The 27954-nt window shown below is 41.0% G+C and overlaps 1 protein-coding gene across 1 annotated transcript in view; it reads right to left on the bottom strand.

Moving 5' to 3' along the window:
• Window positions 1-27954, bottom strand: part of MCF2L2 (MCF.2 cell line derived transforming sequence-like 2) — a gene marked incomplete at both ends in the record, with an annotated part of 134171 nt that overhangs the window by 13326 nt on the left and 92891 nt on the right. Inside the window, 8 exons of the mRNA XM_080349334.1 lie at window positions 3556-3665; window positions 6815-6887; window positions 13322-13400; window positions 13679-13771; window positions 15101-15322; window positions 19594-19719; window positions 22608-22700; window positions 23196-23288. Of these exons, the coding sequence (XP_080205460.1) occupies window positions 3556-3665; window positions 6815-6887; window positions 13322-13400; window positions 13679-13771; window positions 15101-15322; window positions 19594-19719; window positions 22608-22700; window positions 23196-23288 (889 nt within the window). The remainder of the gene's footprint in view (window positions 1-3555; window positions 3666-6814; window positions 6888-13321; window positions 13401-13678; window positions 13772-15100; window positions 15323-19593; window positions 19720-22607; window positions 22701-23195; window positions 23289-27954) is intronic.

The following is a 27954-nucleotide window of genomic DNA, read 5'->3' as shown; positions in this document are numbered from 1 at the left end:
TTGGAACAGCAAGGTTGTAAGGAAAAACAAGAGAAGCAGCCTTGCAGTGCAGGACACATACAGCCAGCCAGTGTTGTGAGCGGTCCCGCTGCTGCTACCCAGCGCTAGCGCTGAAGAGTCTGCCATCGCCAGCCTTACCTGCTGAAGTCTTTCTAACAGCCTCCAAAGCCAACATACAGTCATGCATTTGATCTCATGAATTGCTGGGATGTAAGGAGTGCCATGCCAGCAAAGCTTACATGCCAGGCTCCTACAGGAATAAGCCAGCCATGCTGCCTGGCAATCACCTTTAGAGAGATCAGTCACAGGCGGGTCTAGGTCCTGAGACTCTGGGTTTGAAAGATAATCAGTTACTTGCATTGCAGGAAAGAGATGGACCTAGATCACTGCTCCCCCAGATCCATGCATTCCTGCCAAATTCTGCATCTGCCCCTTTCTTTGTGTGGGCAGGTAGCACACAGCAGGTTTATGGCAAAAGACCAGGAGAAAAGCCATGTGCTGGCTGCTTGCTTCCGTGCCTTAGGATTTATCCACTTGCTTTCTCCTCCTCTTTATTTCATACACTGCCAAGTGAGAATCATTAGAGGCATAAAGGAAGACCAGAAGTACAAAGGGAACATGAAGAGACAGTGACTCCACACTGACAGACAAGCAATAGACAGACAAGCTGTGCTTCCAAAGGAAAGCGCATCCCATCACTTCCCGATTTGCAGCCAAGATAACCCAGGATTCAAGGTGCTGCATGCGCAGGTGGGTGTGAGATGCACAGATTTTAACAATACAGAAGTATGTCGGTGTGGTTCAGCTCCTTCCAGTCAGAGGCCTCATGCCAGCTTTGGGCCAGGCAGGTGCATCTGGTGAGGAACTGCTACCAAGTGGCAGTTCCAGCTTTGGGGCTGCCCAGAGGTGCACTGGGGAGCATTTGACTTTCCAACTGCCTGTGTCAGCCTAAGGGCCATTCCCTGCCGCAGCAGCTCCCACTGCCAGACAATCTTTGTAAAAATACTGTAGCTTATAAAGAATCCAGAAACTGGTATATAAAATATATTTACTTTGACTGCAAAGAGGAAAAAAATCTATAGTATCTGATGATCACAGGGTCACGTAGCAAGTACAACAATGCATGTGTATAGGGGGAAGGTTTATAAGCTAGTTCTTCAACTCTGCAGTTATACCACTTCACTGACATACTCCTTAGGATTTCACAAGTTCTCACAGCTTCACAGCATCAGACAATCATAAGAGACTGGTCTCTAAAGACATGTTGTCTCCACTTGAGTTATTTCAAACCTTTCCTTCTGCAGGTATACCAAATAGGCCTGGAAACCATTTCAAACGTAATAAGAGCTAGGTCCTGATGGACAGCAAGTTGAACATGAGCCTGTAATGCATCCTTGTGGCAAAGAAGGCCAAGAGCATCCTGGGCTAAGTTAGTTAGCCAGCAGGGCTGGGGAGATTATGCTTCCCCTCTACTCAGCACAAGTGAGACAAACCAGAGTGCTCTGACCTCTCCTGAGCTCCCCCATACAAGAGAGACACAGACACACTTGAGTGGATCCAGCGGAAGGCCAGTAAGATGATTAAGGGATTGCAGTAGCTGACATAAGGAGAGAGTGGGAGAGCTGGAATTGTTCAGCTTGGAGAAGAAAAGGCTCAAGTGGATCTTATCAATGTATATAAACTCCTGATGGGAGCAAGTAAAGAAGATGAAGCCAGACACTTGTCAGTGGAGCCCACTGACAGGGTGAGAGAGGCAATGGGCATGAACTGAAATATGGAAAATTCCATTTAATAATATGAAAAAAACCCTTATTTTGCTGTGAAGGTGGTTAAAGACTGGGATAGCGTCCCCAAGGCACTTGTGGAGTCTGCATCCTTGGAGATACTCAGAATCCAACTGGACATGGCCCTGAGCAACTTGCTGCAGCTGCCCCTGCTTTGAACAAAGCGGTTGGTTAGGCTAGCTGGTCTCCAGAGGTTCCTGCAGGACTCTGCTCCCATATAGTCAGTGAATCTACCAATCAGGTCCACAGAAAACACTCTTTTATATGTAGATAACTCAGTCACAGGCACTTAGCCACAAGAATAATGAAGCCGAAATATCTTGCCAATAGTGTCCTTCCCCTCTGTACTACAGAAAGAATACGATTTCAAAATATCCCGTGTTGAGATTACTTAAATATTGGGAGTATTTCAGTCAGTAGGTGGCACACCAGAGCCAGCTTTGGCCGAGCAGCAGCACCTCGGCACCTTCCAAAGCAGGACCTCCCTGCACATTTTTAGGACGAGTCTGAAGAAGCCTCTGCGGAGTCACAGCCGGAGGCTCCGCTGCCTCACAGGGACACAAACGGCAGTTTCGGTGGGACGCGCACATCCCGCAGCCTGGGGGTGCGGGGCTGAGCCAGCGGGACGCGCACATCCCGCAGCCGGGGGGTGCGGAGCTGAGCCAGCCGAGCCACAGCAGAGACGGGGGCACCGGCCATGGGAAAGCACAACAATGGAAATCGGCGTCCAGGGTCATCCCGGTTCCCACACTCTTGTGTGTGTTGGACGAGTTTAAAAACACCACTAATTTTCCTGTTTTGTTTTGTTTTTTTAATAGAGTTTATGAATTTCAAATGGAAGGCTGCTTTTCCAATTTTTTTAAAAAATTACTTTTAAAAAGTCCTATGTTTAAAAAAAAAATTTTACTGAAACATGGTTTTAATTAATAAAACTGGATTTTTAAATGAAGAATCCATAACTTTCTTCCCAGAATGGAAACTTAATGCAACGAAAAATCTTTTGGGGAATAGCCAATTTTTCAAAGAAAAAAAAATCCACATTTTTTTAACCATCTGTATTTCTAAAGGAGCTTGCTGTCACTTTAAGCCTGATTTCGACATTCATCTCTTCTTTTAAGACCTCACAATTTTCTTTTTACACTATTAGAAAAGTCATTGCCTTAACATTTAAAAATACCACCTAAAAGAGAAACCGGTGTTGAAAGATTTTCTGTTCCTCTGCTGTCACATGACATCCAGGTTTTTTTTAATGTTCATTTCATCCTACATTGTACAGACTACATCTACTGTATTTGTGGCCTCAAATAACGGAGGGACTTTGAGTGATCCCATGTACACATTTATTATACTCTATAGGGGAACCTATATACAGAGGAGGCAAAAAAAAATCTCTTCAACATAAAGCAAGGAAATTTGTTAGCAAAGTCCATTGACAGTCTTAAAAATATATATGAATCCAAATACTTAGGCAGGATATAGAAGGCTAAAATACACATACTATCCCCCAAAATTATATTTTAAAAAAACACCAGTTCTATAAACAACACTGTAATGCATCAAAACTCAGACTTAAAACATCCTGAACTGGTAACACTTTTTGGTGTTTAAGAAGTTTCATGGTACAGTCACTCAGCTTCGTAGCATTGTTGTTTCTTGATGCTGGATTTAAAAAACATACATTTAAATTATCTTCATCAAACTCTAGAAATGAGCGTGCAAAAATAAAAGCGTTACCCTTTGGAAGCAAAAAGCTCTGTGTCAGAACTCCTACCTCTCTTTTGCCTGGCGCTGGGACTGGAATTCCTGTTTTTATTGTTAGATGCTTCCACGTTTGATGTCTCAGATTTGTTTTCATATAAACTTGATGACTTTCGGCTATACCTTTGGACAAAAATACAAAAACAGTTACATTCCTGCTTAACACCTGAGCACTAAGCATTCTTTCTTATCCTCAGATATGGAAGCTTAAGGAACAAAAGGCAGGTTTTAAGATTGTGTACACTATGAATTCTACATCTGTGTGGGCATGTATGGTGAAAAAAGCCGTTCTAGGTCCCACTTCCTTTCCACACCACGCAGTAAGGGATGCCTTTAGTGAGAGCGGAGAAGGGAAAAATGGAGGGACAAACTGGTTAAGTCTGCACAAGCTCTTTTTGCAAGTCCAACAGATTTGGAAGGAAGGGGTAGGAAACCAGGCTAGAAAAGAGGAGTCTAGTTTTCCATCCTTTGCAGCGTAAGTGTATTGGACTCCAGGAGAAAAATGGAAACTAGATGGTTACATAGAGGTCATACCATGTACAGAGGAACATATGGATGCTACTGGCTCCAGGATCTCCCAGCTTCTCTTTCTTCTCCTCTTTGAAAATATGAATCCAAGTGGAATATCTCAAACTACAGCTGAACCACAGACAAGGGGATACATCTTGCCAGATTTGCACTGTACCGGCCTTGGCATCTGTAATGGGAAGGACCCCTCTACCCCAGGTTGTGGGGCATTCGCGCTACAAGATTTTCTCATGGTTCTTATCCTCATTATTTTGCAAAGGTCTGGTAGTTTAATTTGAGTGTTTGACTGTTAGCCTTGGCAGACTGAATGTTCCACATATTTCATATCTACACACTTGAAATACTCTTTCCCAAAATGCTTGTTATTAACATGTGTCAGCAATTACATTGCTGTTCACAATTAACACATGAAGTCTTAACATTCATAGGGTTTATCTTGCTGGAAGGGAAGGTCCAAGGTGTCATTATAAACTCCAAAACATTTGGAATACTAGAGATCTGTGAATACCTTTTATAACTACAAGACAACCTGGGACTCATTGCTTTGTATTTGAACCTCTGACCTGTTTCTGATGGAACTTTAAACGAGGTCTCTGTTACCTCCTGGTACTAAACCAAAATGTGATTTTGCAGCCTGATGTCAGGTACAAAATGAGGCTCAAAATAAATACGGGAACAAATCCAAAGCACACTCACATTTCCTTATTCTTTTTTCTCTGTTCCTTCCCAGCTAGGCTAACTGTGAAACATGCAGCTAACACAGTTAAAGATTTACAGCTGTGAGAAACACACTGAGAAGACACACCAGCTTCTCTGAAACAGAATCTGCAGCAAAACTGCTAAATGTTTGTGTGTATCTATATGTATGGGATACTTTTCCATGGATATATGACTGAATCAGTCATTTCCAAGAAATCAGATAATTAAGCAGTTAGAACAATAGTCTGAGATCCATATGTTTAAACAGATTAGAAAACAATACAAAGAGATAATTTCATTAGCACTGAAACGCAACAGTCATCCCTTGAGAGAGAAACGGCACAAGGCATCTCATTTTAGGATTAGACGCTGAAACTTTGGGGAAGAAGTTACAGAGAGACAATTTAAATAGATTGAACAGTATTTCAGGATATCCAATAGCTGCACGGGTGCTGGTTCTAAGTCTCTTTTGCAGATCCTTCAGCTCCAGCCGTGAGTCAGCCCAGCCCTGCCTTATCTCCTGGAATTGCAGCCCCAAGCGCTGTGATGGTACATAAACAAGTAAAGGAGACAGTCTTTGTCATCGAACAGATACGGGGCAGGAGAGTGTCCCCCCAACGTCACAGTACAGGTTGGACAATTCCCAATAAACAGCAGAGTCACTGTTACACATGAGCAACCCAGGAGATGGTGTCTATTGGTTCAATGAAGCCTCAGTAATTAATCAGCCTCCAGCCACTGGCAGAGCACTGATGAAGCTGGTTGCTCTTTAGCTAATACTATCTTATCACTGGCTTACGTATAGCGTCTTTCACAACTAGGGCTGCTTGGTCACATCAGTCATAAACACAGACTACACCTATGCTGGTGGCTATCCCAAAGTCTAACTTCTTCCTTCCTCTCCTTGCCTCCCCCCAGCATTCCAAAATAGGCTGCAGAAGAGGCTCCACAGTCTGAGAATTCCGGATCCACAGTTGCACATCAGCCAGTGGAAAACCACCTCGTGCTGCAATTCCCCTGTCCATGCTTCTCTCTGAGACACATCTTACAGAGCATCAGGGTGGACTCAGCTTATTATATAATAGCTGATAGGACAATCTGGACTTTGTTCCATTCATGAAAGCCCAGGACTTTGTTCTTTCATGAAGACTTACCATATTCTTCCTGATCCTATAATAACCCAGCATTTGGAGCAGAAGCATCTCACCTCTCTTTCTCCGGCAAGTTGGCACGGTGAGGACAAAAAGCACTTCATTTTTCCTGTGGTTTAATCCACTCTAGGACAAGTGGCTAATCAAACGGCCTTTCTTCCCGGTGCTAAATAATTTTCTGTTGACATATTTTGTCTATAATTTCTGCTCTGAAAATTCTCACTTTAAGAGCCTTGTAAGAAGGACACACATATGGATTGCTTTGAAACACTTTTGTGATTGCATTTCAAATTTCACTGGAATAGTTTTCTCCTACCCCAAGGTGGTTTTGCTGAAAGATTTTCACCCTTAAATCTTTTCACCTGAAACGTTAAACAATGCAAATGTAACCAAGCCTAGAGAAAACATGGTGCAGGATTAACAGCACTACATCTATTTAAAATTTCTTGCATCAAATTGTACAGCTTTTAAAGGCTGTTTGTGTTACCTGGGATCTCTTGTTTTTGTTGATCCTGTTAAATTTTTACAGTGATATCCCGTGCCAACTTGCATTAAACTCACCCAGCAACTGGGTCATTACAAAAATTTGCTGACAGCTCCATTTAACATCCTGGAAATTTTCTGATACATTTTGTCTAAACTTGAATTCATGGGCAGCATATGGTTCTTTTGCAAAACCAAATCATCATCTTTGGAATGAATTCTGCATCATGATTTTTAGTTTACCCATGAGCAAAACCTTTATCTGAATTTACATGTCTTTAAAGAATTTGAAGACAATCCAGTAAGTTTATACCCAGGAAGCAAAACATAGAAAACTAAGAATGAATATACTGCAAAAGCAAAAAGGCAAGACAAAACATGGCCCTGATATGCCATGACAGCTGTTGTTACCTGCTTGCATTGGATGGATCCATTGGTGCATGGTATACGCTCTCGGTAATTCTTTGGTGCAGTTGACTTGCTTCTGTTAGAGAAAAAATAAAAAGAAATTGCTCCAAATTATATAACTTGCTTTCTTGTTTGCATAGAAGGTGGGAGAGAGAGAGAGAAATTGGAGTGGGGAGATTTTGACCACTGCTACAATCGAAATGAATACTCATACTTGGAGAGAAAGGTATGTAGTATTCTTATAGGCTGAAAACTTAGCTCAACCCAAACAGCTCTTCTACCCGTATTTTTTCAGTGCAGAAGAAATGTCTTCCCCTACCATCTTCTCTTTGCTCTGTGCCTCTCTCTAACTCACTGTACAACTTGGATCTAGGGAAGGGACTACTGGCATTTTTCCCAGAATACAAGTTGCATGGTTCACAGATTTTTCTGGATTTAGCAACATGTGTGCACGAGTCCGTTTGCACACACAGCCAACTAGCAGAAAATATCCCCATCCCTCTGAAAAATGCTTTTGCTTAGCACCCTGGACAAACACCAATAATAAAATGTTGTTCAAATGCTATTTGTTCGCTCTTTTTGCTGCGAGGTAGCAACAGTCTCATTTGTATTTACATCGAGTAGCTGGTAAGTAAAGAAAGATGCTAAGAAATATGCTGACAACCTGGTTTTCAGGGCCAGGAAAATCAGACACTGAGAAGTGAGGAGGCAATGGAAGGAGCTCCTTTTACACTCTCAAATTGCTGAGATTCTGGGCCTATTTCACCCTGAAGAAGATGAAGCTCCAGTCAATGAAAGGAGAACAGACAAGGGGACAGAGGCAGCACTGGAAGATGAAACTTTGAGTGTTTTGTGGGTGCAAATGCTGGGAGAAAGGAGCACTCTGGGCTCAGAGAGGGAGTCAGAAGTAGCTCCATTCCTGATTTTGGTGACCGATTCACAGCTTTGCACAAATCTCTAAAGCTGCATCTGTAAATTCTTTACTTGAAAGAGACAATGATGGTCTTTGGGACCAAAGGATTGTGGCAGATGCATTCGACCACTCCCAGACGAACCAGCACCAGTTTGGTACAGACCCCAAAGGAGGTAAAGGCCTGAGCTGCAGCCACGCCAAGAACTCCTTTTAGGAAACCCACAATGAAGCAGAAGGGTGCACTGAACATCAATAAGTTGTGGGTGCAAGAAGTCTCGTGCATGCTTTTCCCCCATATGCAATTTGACCATGAGTCAAACACTTTATTCTATAAATATGACAGCCTAGGTGAGCCAACTTTGAGCTCTCCCTGCTAAATAAGTTGGCTGTATGGCAATGGTTTTTACTGCTTGTAGATCACTGGATGAGCCAAATTTAGGTTTCATATCAATCATTTAGCTTAAGTAAATGTGCACTAAATAGAATGAATCATCTAGAATTACAAAGTTGTGTGATTTGTAATATACTATCTGCTTCACGTTACTTAATAAGCTATGTGCTGTAAAGTTCTGCTCATATTTACGAAAAGTGGCTACAGACTACACTGAACATCTGCAAAATAAGGCCTAATTCATACTTTACTGGGAAGAATGGAATTGAATGGGGAGAAAATAATGGCTTCAGGGCTAACACAACGACATTATGGACACCTGCAAGATAGGGCCTGTTCTGCACTTTACTGAGAAGAAAAGATTCATTCAGACAAAACAGCACCTTCCAAACTATGGACGATAAACAATATCTACAGTTAAACAAAACGAAGGCCCATCTAACACCAGAGAAAAAGAACAAATGAGAAGGAAGAAGACCCCAGACTCAAACATTGCTGTTGTCTGAATCATGGTGTGAGGAACAGTCAGAGTCTAGAAGGATATAAAAATACAGAGATTTCTATGCTTGGCTGAGACCCCTGCACAGGTTGACCCAGATTGAGCCAGCCCTCCTGCTATACTACTCCATCAAATTATTTATTTCTACAAACTATGATGCCTGAGAGTTTGCTCTGTGAGCACTAGGATCCAGATTTCAGAGCGACCTTATGCCAGGCCCCTGGAGGGCAGATAGGCAGGATTCCGTTTGGCTTATTTCCTCCATGCAGTAGAGAGTGAACCTTGCCATTGAACTTTGTTAAATCATGCTTTTCTCTGAGTGATTTAAACATTGTTCTGTGGCAAGCAGAACCCTACATCTCTCCGCCGTAACAGATTGGTGTCAGAAGTGGGATGGCAGGCACTATCACTAATTATTTATGGAGGTGTGGGGTGAGTCTGAGTCCTAAATTCTCAGAGAAATGGGCTCATGATAATTGGCATGATTGGAAAGCTGTGGAAGACCAGGTAATGGCAGCCAGGGGCTGTATAAAGGATGGAAAGGGAATTATTTGCAAAATGTTAAGTACCTGCCTTAGAAGCCATTTGTCAGGAGAGGATAACCTTGAACAGAGAAAAACAAGATGGGAGGGAAGAAATAGAAGGTAGAAAAATCTGCTAAATTATTGTCCTTAAAAAAAAAAAAAAATAGCATCTGCAGAAATAGCTACAGGAAGAAAAGGAGAAGAAACAAAAGCTAGAGGAAAAAAAAAATGAAATTATGTGGGCTCCTCATCCCCCTGATATTCTACAGATTAGGAAACTAATTGTGTCCCCTGAAGAATGGGGTGCAAGTATTTGGAGTGAATACTCAGACTCCAATATTGAATTTGATCCTGTCATAAAAGGCAGGGAGGTAATGGGAACACAACCCCCCATAAGAATAACACAGCAGCAGAAACAAGCAGATGCAAGAAGGGCAGATTTTGTGTACTTACGGTCCAGAGGAGTTAAGGGAATTTTTAGAGATCCCTCAGCAGAAGAGTGAGAAAGGAACACAGGCATGGATTTTGCAAGCTTAGGATAGTGGAGCTGCATCTATCCATTTATTAGCAGATTAAAATGATTTATTAAGCCCTATAACAAATGATAGCTACAACGAGGATATGCTCAGCCGAAAAACATCAGATGTCCTGATGGGCAAGATATTATTGCACCTACATTATATCAATGTTTGTGTGCAGCACTTTTACCAGCATATGCCGAACCTGTTGAATTGCTGTTGTCTCTCAGAAATTGGTGTACAAAGGAGGAGGGTATTTATGTAGTGCAGCAGATGGGGTTGACTCATGAGCTGATTATGGCAGACAGGGTAGTAGTGATGAGAAGTATTGAAATGCAGCTTTTGAGAGGAGTGCCTGCCTCACTAAAATCTGTGGTTATACCAGCAGTGACAAATGCTGAGGGTAATGTAGCTGCTCTAGCAAATACCTTGAGGGAAACGGGAGCTGTAAATTCGGAATCCTCTGTTCGGGTGGCGAATAAAGGAAAGCTGGCAAAACCGAAAGGAGCTACAGCATGGGTGATGAGGAAACAAACACGGAATGATCTTGTACAAGCCGCTAACTAGAAATAGGTGGAATCACACCATCAGAAATGTTTTTCCAATGCCAAAAGTTATTGCTTATGCAAAAAAGGCAGCCAGCCCTAGCCCCACCACCAACACCGCACCAACCCCACCCCGCCTGTCACCTCAGTGCAAGATACACACACAGAGTCCCTCTATTTACCACCAAAAGCTACCAGCTAATACAGCACTATGGTCAGGTACCATTACTGTTTGCAATTATACTGATGATCTATTGATTATGGCAGTTTCACAATGAGAAACTGGAGCAGCTGACAAATTTTCTGAAAATGCATTTATAGGACCAAGGCAGGACAATAAATCCAACTAAGACAAAAGATCCTAGTGTACTATTTTTAGGAATAGTTTGGCATGGACAGATTAGAGGAATACCAGAGAAGGTATAGCAAACAGTCCAGCAGTTTTCTGTATCATCCGTGGTAGAACAATTACATGACTTTTTGGGATTTTTAGGATATTGGAGAACTTTTATCCCTAAATCTTCTGTACAGGAAGCTTCCCCTTATGAAGGGTTAATAGAAGAGCACAATAGAGTTGACTCGCTTGAGTCACAAGACAATAGGGAATTAGATAATGACGCCTGCCAAGCTGCATGCTTGAGCTCTAAATGTGTGTATAGCTTGTGGACATCCATCAGCTTAAACTGCACAAGCATGGGATACTGCTCACAATCAAACCCCTTTGCTATTATATACTTTTAAAACATGCATACATCACTGCGCAACTTGTACAGAGTTATATTTATGGGCATTACATAGGCCATGGGAAAAGGTAAAACAGGGTCAACAGGCCTTAAATACGTGGCGGGTCGATTATATTGGCCGGGTTCCTGTCCCTGTCTAGGGCTGGCAATATGTATACACTGCTATACTACTCCATCAAATTTTTTATTTCTATGAACTCTAATATCTGAGAGCTTGCTTTGTGACATGTAGGATCCAGACTCTGGAATGACCTGACACCAGTCCCCTGGAGTAAAGGTAAGCAGGACTCAGCTTGGCATGTTTCCTCCATGCAGTAAATAATAGAGTGAACCTTACCACATACCTTTGGCCACCTTCTTTGCCCTTTATTCATTCATACCAGCAGGTTCTCTCCAACATTCCAAACCCCTGTGCAACTCCTAACAACAGTTATTAAAAACAGCCCAGACAAACAAGCGTCTCCCTCTTCCTTCTCTTATTACAATGCACAGTTGGAGAAACACCCAATCTTGGATTAAGCATGAATTAAGGCCTCTTCTTTCATGAGTCACTGGAAATAGAAACAACTGTTTAAAATGATAGGACGAAGCATTTGCTTCCTACTGTCACTATTGTAATAAGGACTTTGACTCATTCCCCCCGTTGCCTTTTCCCAAACAGTCACATAAGATACTACTTCTGTCCTATGGTCGCTGTTCTGCACAGTGAAGGAAAGCTTGACTTTGCTTATAGAGTAGGATGAAAGTCATCCTTGGATGCTCTCAAGACCAGACTGGATAAAGTCTTCAGTAACGTGGTTTGACCAATAACTGACTCCGGTTTGAGGAGGACATTGGACTACGATGCCCTGAGGTCCCTTGAAACCTCAAATATTCTAGGATCCTATGATCTTAAGACCATACAATAAAGAATACCAAAATATAAATGTTTTCAAAAACTTTCGGTCTGAATTCCTGCGCAGTTTCCTCTGGAAAATGCTTAGTAACTCCAGCATATAGGTCTTGTATCCTACAAAGATTTCACAAATGCTCATCTGTGTGACATACAAGCTTCATATTCTTTGCCTAGAACCACACATGGAGGAAGAGCACTCTATCCTATTGAAGACATATATTTTCTGAACTACATGAGCTACTCTTCCCTTCTGCAGTAGCCTAAGTAAAACCAGCTTTTATACTTCAGAAGTAAATACTACAAACCAGATCAGAGAGTCCCTAGATCAAGTCCTGAACTTGTACTGATAAGAATCTTGAGTACTTTCCTCAGCAGTTCTTGCAGGACTGACCACAGTGAAATTCAGAATAAAAAAGAAAAAGGATGAAGACAAGAATAATAACAAAAGATCTGAGTAGTAAGCATTGTAAATAAGTATATTGTTATGGGTTGGATTAAATTGCTGAGGCTAACCTGCATAGTTGTTTCCTTCCAGTTAAGGAGGCTGTAAGAATTAATTGTCTTTCTGAAACAGAGAATTAAAATAAAGATGACCTCTAAAGTTAAAGCACAGGCACAAGTTTACAGTTATGACAAAGCCTGCTTAGGAATCCGAAGGATGTAGATGGAGAGGCATTGCTTGCGTTGGTTTAAAATGAGCTGTGTGTATGAGAGAAGCAGAAAGTGACAGGTCAAGGTGAGAAGCAGTGCCAAAGCTCAGGAAATATCTGTATTGGACACAACCATGGCTTTTTCTTCTAAGAGAGCCTGAAAAATGGCTTTTAGGACTCCGTACATTCTTGTTCATAAACAGAAGAGTATCTCGATAGCTTTCATCACTATATTCTCTTACTATCTGAAATAACCCAACTGATCTTTGTCTGTCTTGGGTTTAACATCTTACATCAAAAAGGTTGTCATTATTTTATGTACTCCTGAGGCTTCAATCATTCATGTGTTGAGCACATCACAAATCACCATCATAGTGACATCTCTGTGAGAGAGGGAAATATCATTAATCATATTTTACAGGGAGGTCACTAAGATAAAAAGATGGGATAACTGACATTTAAAACATAAGGTGGGCAATTAGATTTAAAATAAATACCCTCCAAAACCACAGAAAGCAAAACAAACAACAGGACAAAGAGGAACAATTGCTGTGTCCAGTCATGGATGTGGAAGGAGATGTTTTGCATCAGGTCCTCTGAGAAGGCACAGAGTTAAGCCTGGAACCCCATCTCCTCACACGCTGATGTGAACAGATGCTTCTAGGGTTGTGGCTTGAGCAATGCTGCAACTGCCCAGCTGATCCTCACACAGAAGATCTATTCTTGCAGGTTTCACTGGTGGTGCTGGATGCACTGTAACTCATCCCAGCTCCATGTTGTCACACATGGCTACAGAAGGAAGGCAACATTACCAGATCTCACTTGGTCCTACCTCTACATGCTTCCAGTTGTCCTGTCAGGACTTTGCGAATCTCTGAAATCCAGGTGTTTTTCAGCTCAACAGAAGATGCCTGAGAACACAAGAGGACAAGGCAAAGCAGATCTGGTTAAAGCATGCTGCCAATCGCTTGGCTGTCCTGACCTGCGTTTTTTTCCTCTTTTACACAAAATCATGACCATTTTCACAATGATAAATTGGTAATTTCAGTCCAAACACAACAATGAAGCTTCCAAAAGCTATTGTTTCTTGAGTATATACGACAGTGAAAGTCATGAAACTGGAAACTTTCTTAAAAACAATTCAATTGAAAGGAAGTATATTCCTTGGAAAAATAAGCATTGTTGTTACCTGAATGATATAGACCTCTTCTCTGCCATTGTACCAGATCTCAAACTTCTTGTTATCCCCTTTTACATTTTCTGTAATGCCCACAGTGCTCATCTGTTTCAAAATAGAAAAGAAGCAGCTGGAATCTGGAAAATATCAATAGTCTTTAAACTCTCTGTCCTCTGAGAAGTGTTCTTAAAAGGCTGCATTCACTTCTGCACCTTAGGGAGTCATTAAAAGCATAATTCATAATACACTGTTTCTCAGGATTTAATTATCATTCCTCTTTTTGATTGTTTCAGGAAAAATAAAATTAAAAAAACACCACAAGCAAAAGAGTAAATGCTCAAAAGTAACACAAGCTAAAGTCTGATCATCAGTTTATCCTCTTTGCTGTTTTTGCTTGAACTGCGGGTTCAAGCCTATCCTGGCTTTTGTTCACCTACACAAATTGGCACTTTGAGGAGGTCATCACTGACCTGTTCAAGTGGGAAAGGATGTAACAGGGCTTTGTGAGTGTTAATGAGATCCAGACAACACAAAAAAAAATTCAATATCGTTTCAGGAGGAAAAAAAAAAGTTCAGCAAGGTGGTAAGTGCCTAACCAGGCAAGAGCAGCAAGGAATTGAAGAAAACAATTCTAGATTTCTTAAATTTCTTAGCCACAATTTTGAAGTCCAGCTGTCACTATACTTATTAGCTTCTCATCTTATTTCTGTATTTGTTCATCCCCCTTGTTCTGATTTATCTAAGCATTAGATTTGAAGATTTAAACAGCTTTGATTATATCATCATTCCTACTATCTCCACAGAAATAAACTTCAAACACTTATATGAATTGGCTCACACCTTGAACCACATTTATTACAATTCCTGTCTGTTTACCCTGTAATAAGTTTGCAGCATTAAACTTGATGACCATGTCAGTTGCCTGAAGTCACAAGTGTCACACCAACTAGTTTAATGGGAAGATTTGGCCTACTTGTGAATCTTAAAAGAAATTGTCCTGACTCATATCTGGAAATGTCATGGTTGCAAACAAAAGGGCACCTCTACTGCACTGTGATTTATCTGTAGCTATTATCGTCATGGAATATATCTGCTCAACTGAAGCTAATAGTAAAACTCTCAATATAACTGAGCTTGGAGGATGACTATAGGCAGAACGATGAGAGATGTAGGTCCATTCAGTCTTGCTCCTCTTTAAAGGATGCTGGGCAAGAACATACAAGGTTCTCCTTTGTATCAAGTTGCAAAACTAAGGTTCTTGTCTTGAGTTGTAGGACATATGGCTGGGTCTGTCTCCAGATCAAAACTAATTGGGAGCTTTCATTTACTCAGTGTTGCAAGATAGTGTACCTTCTTCAAGTTGCACATGGAAACATCCCCATGTTGTGAGAACACCAGATTTACTTTTTCTCTCATCATTGCAACATTTATTACCTTTAATGAATTTTTAAAGCTGTATGAAGCTGTCTTCTCATGGCCATCTGTGTTCTCCTCCCGTTTCTTGCAGAAGAGTAGCATCTTTGTATAGAGAAAGAGGTGTCTCTGCATTGGTTTGAATCTAGCAAAGTCCTTCACTTTGTTGTGCCCCTTCTTGTGGTCAGTCCACACATTGAAGGAACCTTGCATCAACAGCTTGCCAAGCTCACTGACATCCCCCTAGCAAGCAAGGAAAAGAAAGAGCCCACATTACATTCAATCTCGGGTAATCCCAGGCACAGTTCTTGCCCCTTGTAGTGTTTAAGCCTCCAGGCAGAGGCACATGCCCTGGCATCCCTGTGTTGGAGAGTGGATGTGTTACAGCTGGAATCCCAACAGCACGTCTCCTTGCCAAACCTGTGTTCTTTCTCCATATAACCATTAACACATTGTTCTCCATGTCCATAATTGCCAGTTTCTCCCCATTCACAGTTAGGACTGTCTCGGGACCTCTTTGGATCTGACACACAGGCTGTCCCCTGTGATGACCTCAGAGAAAGCATCTTCTGACGAGAAATGGGTTTTAAGACTCCTGACACCTCTGAAGGCTCAGCATAGTCCAAATACCCAAGCAAAGGCCTTGGCTCCGAAAGATCCAGGTTCAGTTTCTGCTCTGCTACAATCTGCTTCTATCCCTGGGCAAAACCAGAGATTAGAGCAAGTGATGTGGGAGGTTACCCCTGCAGAGAGAAAGAGGGTGGAGAGGGTTTGCAATCTGCTGCAATCCAATAAAAGACTGGATTCTTTCTTCAGTGTGGGCAGCAAATAGAGAGGAGGACACTTTTTCTGATAATGTGTGCTAGTGGACAGAAATATTTTGTCCTACAGGAAGTTTATTTAAAATGGAGGATTGAATCACTATCTCAAACATAATTATTCCCTGTTAGTACACTGTATCTCATGTTTATGGAAGATGAGATGCATACAAATGGCTTCAGTGCTGCATAACTCATGGACAAACTAGCCAGGCTGGATCGTATACAAATGTTAGGATGACAGTAGGAAACATCTCTAAAAGTTCTGTTTTCCAAGCTTTTCTCTACTTTTCTTGTGACTTTGCCTAAAAATATTAAAACAAACCCACACCCAAACAAGCCCAGACTTAAATGTTAGCAATTTCTTACACCACAGTTCAGCTCCTGAAGTCTGCATGTGCAGATGAAGCAGAATATCCTATGCAATTAAGAGCATGCATCAGCTACCACAAAACCTGCTTTTTGGCTGGCATAATATCCTTCTCTGAAAGGTGTTCTAGGTAAGTATTTCTATTGTGCCTGTGTGGGAAAGAGGCCACAAGATGGGGTGAGGTTTTATGAGCTATGGGAGGTGTTTGTTTGGCATCACAGCTGAGCTCCTAGGACAGACAGGTGGAACAGGTAGAATAAATTATTTGGTTCATCCTCTTTCACAGCTTGACCTCATTCAATTATCATGTAACAACCATCTCAGGAATGCTGTCAGCATGGTGCTACACAGCATCCACGTTCCACTTCGTCATGTCTTTCGGTTCAGCTAAAAAAGCAGAGGAAATAACCTACTCCTTGAGACTAGTATCTGACATTTCACGGAAGGCTGTCAAATTCAAAAACAGAAGCTGAAAAGGAACAGAAAACCTCTCTGAATTCCTGAGTACAAAATCACTCTGAGGTTTGAAAATAAGGAATAGGCAAAAGAATGACCTCAACATTTCTATGGATAGGAACCTGGATATGTCCCCTCTTCTCAGGATAATATGTTACCTTTCTTGCAGAAGCAGCTCTTCTGCCCATCCCTGACAGAACTATTTAAAAACATTTTTTTGTAAAATTGCTGTAACTGCATACATTAAACTGGGAAACACAGGAGGAAAAATATCTTTCTCTTTGGGAATGAATCAGAAACAGTAGAAACTGGGAGCTAAAAGACGTGCTGTATCCAGGAGCTTCCCATGCCCATGTTGACTGGTCCAAGTGTGCAATAATAATATTTGGGCTTTAAAGAGTCTTTCTAAACTGAACCTCTGAGACACTCAGAATTAGCCATGAGCAGAATGGTTTAAAGAAGCTTTCACAAGCTATTTCTCCTGACACCTAGGAGGCTGAAAAGGCTCACTACTGAAACCAAATGGGCTGTAACCGAGGAGTGGCAGGGGGGGAAAGACACAGACAAATTCCTATCTTCCCTGCAAATACAAATAAAGATTTGGTTGTTTCAAAAGAGAACCTGTTGAACAAGGTAACATGTTCAGCAATGTGCAAGTACCAGTTGGTGCAGCAGTTGCTGGAAACCCCAGGAGGAGCCAGCAAGCTGTCACTGCAACCAGCGACTCTGGAAGTCACATCAAGCAAAACCACCCCAAGTACTGAGAACAGTGGCACCATGGCAAAGACATGTATCCCTAGAAAGTCCATAAAATAAAGTGTGAAGAAACCCGAAAGCAGCAGAGATGTGTCTCAACCTTCATTTATACTTGTCCAGGAAAAACTTTTTACAAAACAAGAACACTAGAAGGAAAGTTTGTCCACTGTGATGGAAAAGTGAACACGAGCTTGGGCACTGGCTTTAAATAAAGCAAAACAGCTTCCCAAGAGTAGAAAAACTTAAAGGAAAACTGACTACCAAAGTGAACCACGTTTGTTTTCATAAAACATACAGAATTAAATATATTTTACCATTCAGCTTAAGAGGTCTCTATGGTTTTATCAGTAATATTTTAAATATATTTGAACAAATTCTTATCTGCAGTAAGTCACTTTATGCTGCTGGTTTGTCTCCGGACATTTAAATAAAACATGTATCTGACAATACTTTTTACATCCAATTACACCAGTATAAAATATTTCATTTTAAGACCAGCATTTTCTTTTGTGTTACTGAAATTAAGATTTTCTTTTTCAGTGAAGATTCAAAAATATGTAGGATTTCTGCTCCATCAGAAGAGAGATTAGTAAAGAACTCTTGAAGAATATTCAATGGCAGTCAGATGCTGGGTTTGACCTTGTATGTTCGAGAAATTGAAAAGCTAATGATCTATTCCTGTTCAGCCAACAAATCTGAATATAGGATGCTTCTTCTACCTTGAGAAAACTTGGAAAACCTGAAAATTAGATGGAAATCCTATCAAAAAGATAATGTTAATCTAAACTAAGCAGGAAAACTTCATGCTATGTTCTTAACGCAACCCCAGCTCTTGGTGCAAAGACAAAGCACAAGAGCACAAGATCGATCAATCCACAACAGGTGTAGCTCAGAGCTGTGCAGAAGGCTGGGGGGAGGTATGTGCTTTACTGAATTTTGTCAGGTTTGAGAGACCTATATTATGCTTAGGACCAGTGACGTTTCTCCGATCCACAGACGCCACAGCTTGTCTATATGGTCAGTAATCTAATGAGGTGGGCATTGCTTCACATTCAACCCAGTACAGCTACTGCAGGATAAGAACTTTTATTCTCATTTCAATGTAATGCACAACTCACAGGAGCATGTCCAGCTGTGTACAGCAGTGGGTCTATGACATACAGCCAAACAAGCAGGTAAATTCATTTCTAAAATAATGCTGACAATGGGCATGGATTTCCTCAGCTACCAGATGCAGATACACTTGCACAAAAGAGAACTATACAAATTAAAACTCCTGAAGCCACTCCATCCTGTGAAACACAGAATAACTCTTCCCACCCAGACACAGGCAGTAAAGACCCCATTGCTTTCTTGGGAATTCACATTCTGCACAAAATATCAGTTTTCTGGTGTCCAGACTGAACCCTGTTACTCTGATCTAGTAATTATTTGAATCCAACTTCTCAGCACATTTTTTTTCTTGACATTTCATCCTGCAGCTACTTCAAAACAGGCAACCACGTCACCCTCAGGCCTCATTTTGCCACGCATGTTTCTCTTTTATATGTCAGTCATTTCCACCTTTCACTTAAGGGCTTGTTTTATGTAGGCAACACTAGTTCTTGAAAGTCATATAACTTCAATGGAGACTCAGCACAGATATATACATCTGTGGCCTTCGATTTGTTCTGTGATTGTTATTTCACTTTTCAGATAGTGACTTTGCCAGTTGCTCGCATGGCTTCTATCACCCACTTTAAAGGGAAGCCAAATTTTCCTCCCTAAGTGCAAAAGATTTGGAAACACTTGAGTTGCATAGCAGCCAAAGTTCCCCAAAATTTCTTAAGTTATGTCTGTCACACTTGCTACCCCTCACCTACAACTGAGTTTTAGGAGTGGTTACTCAGAATGAGAGCATTTGTCCCACTTCCTCCTCACATTCACACCCCCACCTCCACATGACTGCTATGGTGACACATAATTTCGGCCACCACAACATGCCAGTGAGTGGCAGCCTTCGAGAATGTGGCACAGGCTCCTGCAAAGTGCACCAGCCATAGACACAATGTGATCAGTGACAAGAGGAACATTGGATGGGTCAAGACCAGAGTCGGAACAAGAGCAAGTAATACCTCATATCCCGTGATTGCTATCTGGTGCATGGAGTCATTTACTGATTTGATGATATCAAGCACTGTGGCGAGGGCTTCTTCCAATTCAGCGGTATCCTCTGAATTCTTGCTGCACTTCAGCATTTCCTGATTTAAAAAAAGATATGAAAACTACTTGAAAACTTACACCAGAAGCCAAGTTTTACGGGGTTCATTTAAGATGAGACAGGACCATTCTGACATACTTGCAATGAACTATTTGCATGTCATGGAATTACATCCAGGTTTGGTTTTTTTACTCCACATCTGCTAAAAAAGAAACTCAATGTAATTTTTGGTGTTAAAGAACTCACCACTTACCTTTGCAATTTGTTCCACAAAGTACATATTTTTCAGCTGTTAATCTTTTTTAGGGGGAAAAATAGGCCAGGTTACTATAAAATCTTACCCACCTGTTATTCTCTGCCTCTGCACTACAATGTACAGATCTACATTTGCAAATTTGAAAACCTCTTTTGAGAGATAGTAATTTTGAAGAACAATGCTGGCCTCGAGCAAAAAATCATCAAGCATTATATTCTGCTTGAAATACGGGAAGTTATTCCATGCTCCAACCCTTGCACAAGGAACAATAGACAAAGATCTGGACAAATCAAAAAGTATGTGCCCCAAGGAAAGAAACAAACAAAACCTTTTGAGGGCTCAATCTCTGTAATCACTTCACATAGAGAAATCCTTTTTAGAGCTACAAATATTTAGGGCCAGCTGCTTACCTTGCGTAGTATAGTTCTTTACAAGGATGACTTTTCTTATTTCTATATGTGTCTTTTGGTTGAAGAGTTCTAGTCTTAATTCTCTTTTTGTAACCAACAGTTATAACCTACACAAATCCCAAAAGACATTAAAATCTTCATTTTTAATGAAATTAACTGCATTGCCTCTTCTGCCTATAGAGGAGCCCTGAACCTGATTCAGATGGACAGATTGTTTTTCCCCCACTGTATTGTATTGAAAGCAGTTACTGCCAGCGAGTATTCACCTGAGATCAGAATTGGACTCTATATCTTTGTTAAATGCATCTAGGGAAGAATAAGTTTATTGGTTGTTAATGAGGTAATAGTTTCAGTGACAGAATTGATAACCAAATAACCATTTTATTCATCATTATTGACTTGTCCCCGCCCTATACATCTAACAGCAGAATGAAAGAAGTGTTTGTCTGGATGAAATTTTCACTTCAGAAATGCAAGCTGTGAAGAAATCAAGAAATAAGTTATTATTAGAATAACATTTCACCTGGAATGGTACAATGAGTTTAGTTTTGTTTCCTTATGCTGATGACAATGTCAAGAGAAACTATGACCCAGAAATAAACCTAAGAATGAATAAAAACTCTACTATCTTTAGGGATCTTCATTATAGTAAGAATTAGACTCCTTCAAAGGTGGCCATTGACATGGTTTTCATTCAGTCATGTCATTTTTAGCCACATTTTGAGTTTGGAAATCATTTAATCCAGAAGCTGAGGCAGTTGTGTTCCTGTAAAACAGGACTGCACAATAGCAGCAATCTCTCCTGAAGTGCTTGAGTGACCAGGGTTCAGAAAGTAAAGGCAGGATGCATTCCTGTAGTACCTGCTGTACAATTTCTAGGATGAGAATGGGTTCCTGCTCTCTGTATAGTGGGCCTGCTGCTTTATAATATTAGATAAACGGATTTAAACCAGAAGACTGCAATAATTGTGATCCAGAATCTAAAATGATTCACTCGAGGGACACAGGTTCGTAGACATCTGTTTGTTAACAATTTTTCACTGACTCACATTTTCTTACACTTTTAAATGCTCCTGCTGCCAGGGATGCAACATCTTCACAGGTCTCATTAATCCATGACAAAGTAAACATCTGTGCCTTATTGCTGGTACAAAACTGGTCTGACCAGCTTCCACCCCAATGGCTGCAACCTGTTTTGCCTAAGAATTTTACTCCTTGATCTAATCTTGGGTTTATTTATAGTTGTATTTCAAATTGAAATTAGAGTGTAGTTTAGTCTTGCTCTTCTGAAGGCCTTGACATTTCCTCCCTTCCCACAGAATAGTTTCAAAAAATAGAGCCAAATTTACTATTGTATTACATCGATGTAAATCTACTGGAATCAGTGAAGTTGCATCCCTGTTAATGTTCCACTTTGATATTTGGATTAAATAAATGGGTCACAAAATTACTGCACAAGTGAATGGCCAGCCAGATCCTCACATAGCTTAAACTGGCACAACTTGACCAGCACATGGTAGCAACTAGCAAATAAAATTGCAGCCTAAAATCTTCATTGCAAATTTCACGCTAAGTTAAATGACATTACACAACACTAGATTAAGTCCAGAGGCTTGAGAACAGCATATAATCCACCTGCATAACCTTGCCATAAGGAAAAACCAGTAAATATTGGTTTTAAGAACTGCGGAGATGAAGACACCCCATGGAAAAGTCACAGACATTTTTTTCCTAGCTGGGTCTTTAAAACAGAAGCACCAAAAAGTAGTTGCTCCTTCTGAGAGGTTTGAGTAACAACCATGGGCAAATACCAGGTTCAGAGAGCTGAAAGAGTTTTGTTAAACAGAGACAGATGTCAGAGACTGGATTTAAAGCATCAGTTTCTGTTTTCAAACTGTAAGATCATCTACTAATCCAGTAATTCAAATTCAATTTCTGTTTAAAGATAAATAAAACAATAAATAAGATCATAAAGTACTTACTACATAAAATATCTTTTTATATATAAAACAGTGTATATATGTGTATACATACTAAGCAAGAGTAATATATGCTGCTAAGTAATAGCAGTTCTCATTCTGAAATAGAAGTCCTTTCTTTGACTGTTTGTTACCATTTTACAACTTAGCATTACAAAGTATTGTTGAAGAAATGAGAGAGGATTTCTTTGAGGTAGTCCTTCAGAAAATAATGCCTATACACAATTCTGTAAGTAAAACAAGCTATGAGTTGGAATTCTTTGCACTGTCATGGAGAACTTACCTTTAACAGCAACTGGTACTTGGTGATTCTCTGGACTGGCTTTAAGAGATAAGCATCTAGTGAGAGTTTATGGTCCAATTTACGCTGACACTCCTGTAAGAGACAACAGGGAAGAAAAATGCAATGGTTTCTTGAAGCACAGGCAAGACAGCAAGACCATTATCATTTGGTAATCTAAAGATTATGTGTCTGTGAATTAATTGAGAGAGAAATTTGTTCCATCTGCATAGGAGTTTCCAGGTTACTTATGCCACAGTGAAAATATATCTAGACAAGAGATAATGTTTAAGTTCAACTTGGTGTCAATCTGGCAGGCCCTGCTCATGAGATCACAATCATCTGGGGTTTGCAGAGAAGTCAGCACTTGTTTGGTTTGGGTATAGCCTGAAGAGTCAGGGAATCCATTTGCTGCTCTACCCACACAGCCTCGCATAGAGAGAACCTCGACACGCACTGAGCACTCGCCATCACTATGAGCAGCATGTGGAAAAGTCTGGGTATTTCTCTAAGTTTTCTAAAGAGAGAGGAGATATAGAAGGAAAGCAAGCTTTGATGGTCTTGCACTGCTAGTCTGCAATGAAACTCCACCTGAAAAAAGATGCTGTCTCCACACTGTCTCCAGAGGGCTTCAGACCTTGGCTTGTTCTGACAATATTTTTCATATATTTGGAGGTCCTCTTTCTGCAAGAAAAGGAGAGGTTAAGTAAGATAAGAAAAAAGAATCCACAGAGCACCTGCTTTGAGTGACACTTTTTCTTACCTTCCATGCTAACATTAGTCATTAATTCATGATGATAACTCTGTATGTAAAAAACACACTGAAGCTACCAAGCTTGCCTTTTACTCCTGTAAAGCTAAATACACCTGAAAGTGAGATTTTTTTTCCTCACACTTTTTGCACAAAGCAGGGAGACTGCAGACTGGCAGACACAGAATCTACTTGCAAAACTGTTATCTTCCAGATGGGGAAGAGATGGCTTGAAAACAAACTAAAATAAACATTAGAAATGTAAATTTTGTTAACAGTACTGGCATAGGCCTGTAATTGCTAACAATGCTCACCACTTAGCCAAGGTTTACATGTTCAAAACACTTTGAAAATACTGTTGGCTCTCAATAGTACAAGGATTAGTGAAAACAGTAGCAAGTTTGTCTTGTTGATGTCCCAGGCCAGGAAGTGCTTAAACTCTGTCCTCTGTGACTTAGAAGTGGATGGATTCATTTGACTTCTATTTACCTTTAACTATATCCCTTTGACTAACACCATGGCAAAAAAAATCCCACTGACTTCAGTGCAAACAAAGGCAATCTCTATAAAAGCCCAGAGAGGTGTATTTTAAGCTCCCCAGACTATATGGGTGGATATAGACAGACAAGTTCTGCCAGGTTCTTGGCTCACTGACTGTGCACCCCGGTGGCACAGAAGCCCTGCAGCCAGGTGACCACAGAGCTGTGCTATATAGATTCCTGAGTAGGGCTGGCCGTGCTATACAGGTATCTGAGCAGAGCTGGCCGTATCATATAGATTCCCAAGCTGGGCCGTCTGTATCTGACCATCTGGGAGCTTCTTATCCTTGCATCTATCCTGGTGGATGTGACCTCAGCGAATCAAGACAGTGCCAAAAAAAGTTCAGGAATTCCCAGCTCTTGTCTCTGTGCTTTCAGCCCACTAGACTGTATCTACACATTCCTGGTGCAGGGAAGGCATTTTGTTTTGTATGGAGTTACTAGAAGAAACCAGTACTGCTGCAATCTACTCCACAGATCTGGGCTGGAGTTTCCCTGATGAATCAGACGTGAAAGCAAAACTATGCCATGCAACACCTTACTGCATTAAGGATTACACAATGCAAAAAGCCCTGTTGCAACTCAATCAAGTATTAATGGTGCTCTTACAAAATAGGTGTAGTGTTTTCTTCACACAAATAGAATTGTTTGTACATGCTGCCTTGGAGGGAAGTTAGTAGGGGGTAAAACCCACAAAACTGAAAATAATAACGAAGTGTGATCAAGCATTACAATTTGTTCCTGGTCCACAGAAACCTGATTGGACTGGGCAAGAAGAATAGAGACAGCAACAGTCAAGAGCACTATTAGGATTAAGAAAGAAGTACCCATTTTAATTTAAAGAAAAGGTACAATAATCAACAATTTACCAGTAATTTGTCATAGTGGAACCACCCTATGCAAACGCAATCTCCTGCTGTCTAAATCAGTGCCACCTGCTCAGGTGGAAACATACATCTTTAAATACAACTTTAAAGTTTGTAATAGTGAAAGAAATAGAAAATTCCTGATGAAATTACTGGGATCAGAATCTAAAATGCTAAGAAATAATTAATTACCTAATTACTCAAATCCCAGTTTTAAACATTCCATACATTTCTATTTTCATATCCAGAGGTCATGACTCTCTGCTGGTACATTTACACCATGCTTATCTCTCTTGCAATGCTTTTCCTTTCCACAGTGATTTACATCACAATGTCTTCATACACTTTTACACATGCAGCGTATATGCACAATTCAAATTATCTTTTTGATTGCTGATTTATGAATAAATTTTACTTCAGATTAGAATTTAGCCCTTTGAACCCAACTCGCAGGTTTCTGCTCAACCACTACAGTCCTTTCACAGATACCCTCCTTTTCCAAAGGTTTCTTTCTCCCTGAATGACCACATGCCCCAACTGCTGGCTCCTATTAAATCACTCTCTTTTCCCAAGGTTAGCAATATGAATAAGTAAATAGTGGTAAGTCACAGCCAGTCACTGTTGCCCAGCACCTCACCTGGCACTTGCTGGTAAGCAGCCTGACACACCTTTTGGTTCTTCCTGGGTATTCTTGCCTTGTTTTGGCAAGCTTGCTTTCTTCCCAGACCCATATTTAGCAGATCAGCCCACAGCGTTCCTCTTGCTGCTGATAAAGCACTAGAAGACCCATCCTACAAAGCACTTAGTACTGATCCCTCCCCCCTGAGCACCTGTGCAGGGCTTTAGGCAAGATCAGGCATCTTGGTGATGATATCATATAATAGCTGGCACCTGGGCAAAGTTGAGCTGCTTTAATTGTAATTTAGGTCATATGAAGATCATCTCCTAACAAGGACAGGCAAAGTGGGAGTGAGAACAAGAGGGGCATTTCCCTTTCATCTTTCACCTGATTTTGCTACCACGTTCCAGGAGAGAAGCCAGAGAGACAAAATAGGCTGGGACTCCACAGGTTGGTTTTGCCATTGCCTGAGAAGAAAGGTTCATGTCCATGGGAGAGCATGTGGGGAGATGGCAGAGGAATGACTGGCAGGGGACAGAGGGACTCGGGCAGCAGGGTGTCCCATTGCAGCTCTCAAGGTGCTTTCATGCAGCCCTGGAATCAGGGCTGAAAAGTCCCAGTATGATCAGACAGAGTAAATCCACAACAATGTGACCATCCTCCCAGAACTCTGCATCACCTAGAACAGCAGCCGTCTCAGTTTCCCCCGTGCCAAAGCAAGCACGGTCATAACTCACAGGGAAAGCCAGAAGCCTCTGTTCGGCAGGAAGACATAAAAAGCTGCCAATACATGGGGAACGCAAACATACAACCAGACTTTTGTTTGTGTCTCCTAAAGGCAGTCCAACAGAAATAACGGATTTCTGGACTTTATGTGGCTTCTTCTAAAAACAGAACATACGGGCAAGTTCTTGCATCAAAGGTGCTACTGTGTGAGCAAAGACATCTCTGGAGAGAGGCTTTCACTTTCTTGGCGCAAAATTTGAAATAGGGAGAAAGCAAAGGCATGATTTAACCTCTTATTCAACAGATTTAGTGTTGTTTGACTATGCCACACAAACTGAGAAGTAAAGGTGGCAGAGGGACTGATTTTTCTTCCACTTCACACCTGAACCACAGCTTTAGTGCTGCTGATTTCATATTGGTAGAATAGTGAGGAGAACTGGGCTCAACAGCTGTTTTACAGTGAGAGACGTAAGCTACAATATTTAAACATGGAATCTGACCTTTCTGCAGAATTACAGGATCAATTCTGTACCAGGAATTTCTCTTTAGCTCCAAATCCAAGGATATGTGCAACATACAGACTATTTTATGCTCCTTGGATTTCAAAGCTTTGCGCTCTTCAAAGACTGTTTATCCTATTTTGCATAATGATTTCGCCACAATATTTTCCTGCTCAGCATCTGAATCTTAGTATAACATACTCCTTAGTAGTGTAACTTACTCAAGCTCTAAATGCTTCACTGTTAAACAGAAAATAATACAGTGGACTTATAATCGCATTTATATTTGTATGATGCTCTTCAGCCTGACTTGTTTGTAAATTGGGGGGCTACCCTTTGGAATTATCATTTGGTCATAACTCCCATTGAAAACTTACAGATGTGGCAGTGCTTAACACCTCTGACAGCTGGGGTATGTATGTTTCATCCAAATCTGTCTGTATTTCATACAGCACTTTGTTAAAAAAAGAAGGTTCAACATGTATCCTGGAAAAGCAGCAAATGCTGGATGTAGTACACAGTGGAACCAGGAGGTACCTTTGCCTACAGGGAACAGGACAGATTTTCCCTCTTCTCCTGCCTCTTGCATTTCCCATGCAAAACACAGGCAGTTCAAACAGTTTTGTCAGATTATGAAAACAGCAGCAACCAACCAAAATAGGTTTTTTCTTATTAGTAGAGCCTCACTGTGAGTGTTATATAAATAAGCACCATTTGTTATGTTACGGGGAACAGGACAGTCACGCTAACTGGGTGGTGGGAGGGACATGACTGGCAGCCCTCAGTGGAGAGTTGCACAATTTAGTAGCTGAAAGTAACAGGGTATGAAGACACATGCATGTGGCCAAAGCCACCACTGCCTGTTGGCTTTATGCTTTCTCGTAAACTGAGCTCACTCTGCTTTTAAACAGTTGAACCTGCCACTCCATACAAGTGGGGAAAATCCCACTTGCTTGTTGAAATATGTGAACAAGTAAAGGAATTGACCTCACAGAGTCTTATGGAGCTGGTGAGGTTTCACCACACAAGGAAGGTAGTAGACTCTGCTGCACCAGCTTTAGGGGAGTAAGTCTCCTGAATGGCGCTGAGAAAATAAAGATAAGGTAGGAACAGGATGTACTGTCTACACTCGGAGCAATCTGCTGTGATAGCATTCTTTGTTTATTTACAGTAGGATGGTGTCTGGGACACATCAGTCTGCTGGCACAGATTTTTCTGATACAAAAAATAAGTCAAACGTTTGGATCACTGATTTTTCTCTTTTTTTTTTTTTTAACTAGGGCTTAAAATAGATGGCTAAAACACTGGCAACAGATCTCTTCCTGTCAGTAAACCAGGTAAAGCTTAAG

The sequence above is a fragment of the Nesoenas mayeri genome (genome assembly GCF_963082525.1).
Source record: "Nesoenas mayeri genome assembly, chromosome: 9".
In the NCBI taxonomy this organism is placed as follows: domain Eukaryota; kingdom Metazoa; phylum Chordata; class Aves; order Columbiformes; family Columbidae; genus Nesoenas; species Nesoenas mayeri.
The sequence above is the reverse complement of the archived record's forward strand: the minus strand, read 5'-3'. Positions and strand labels throughout refer to the sequence as shown.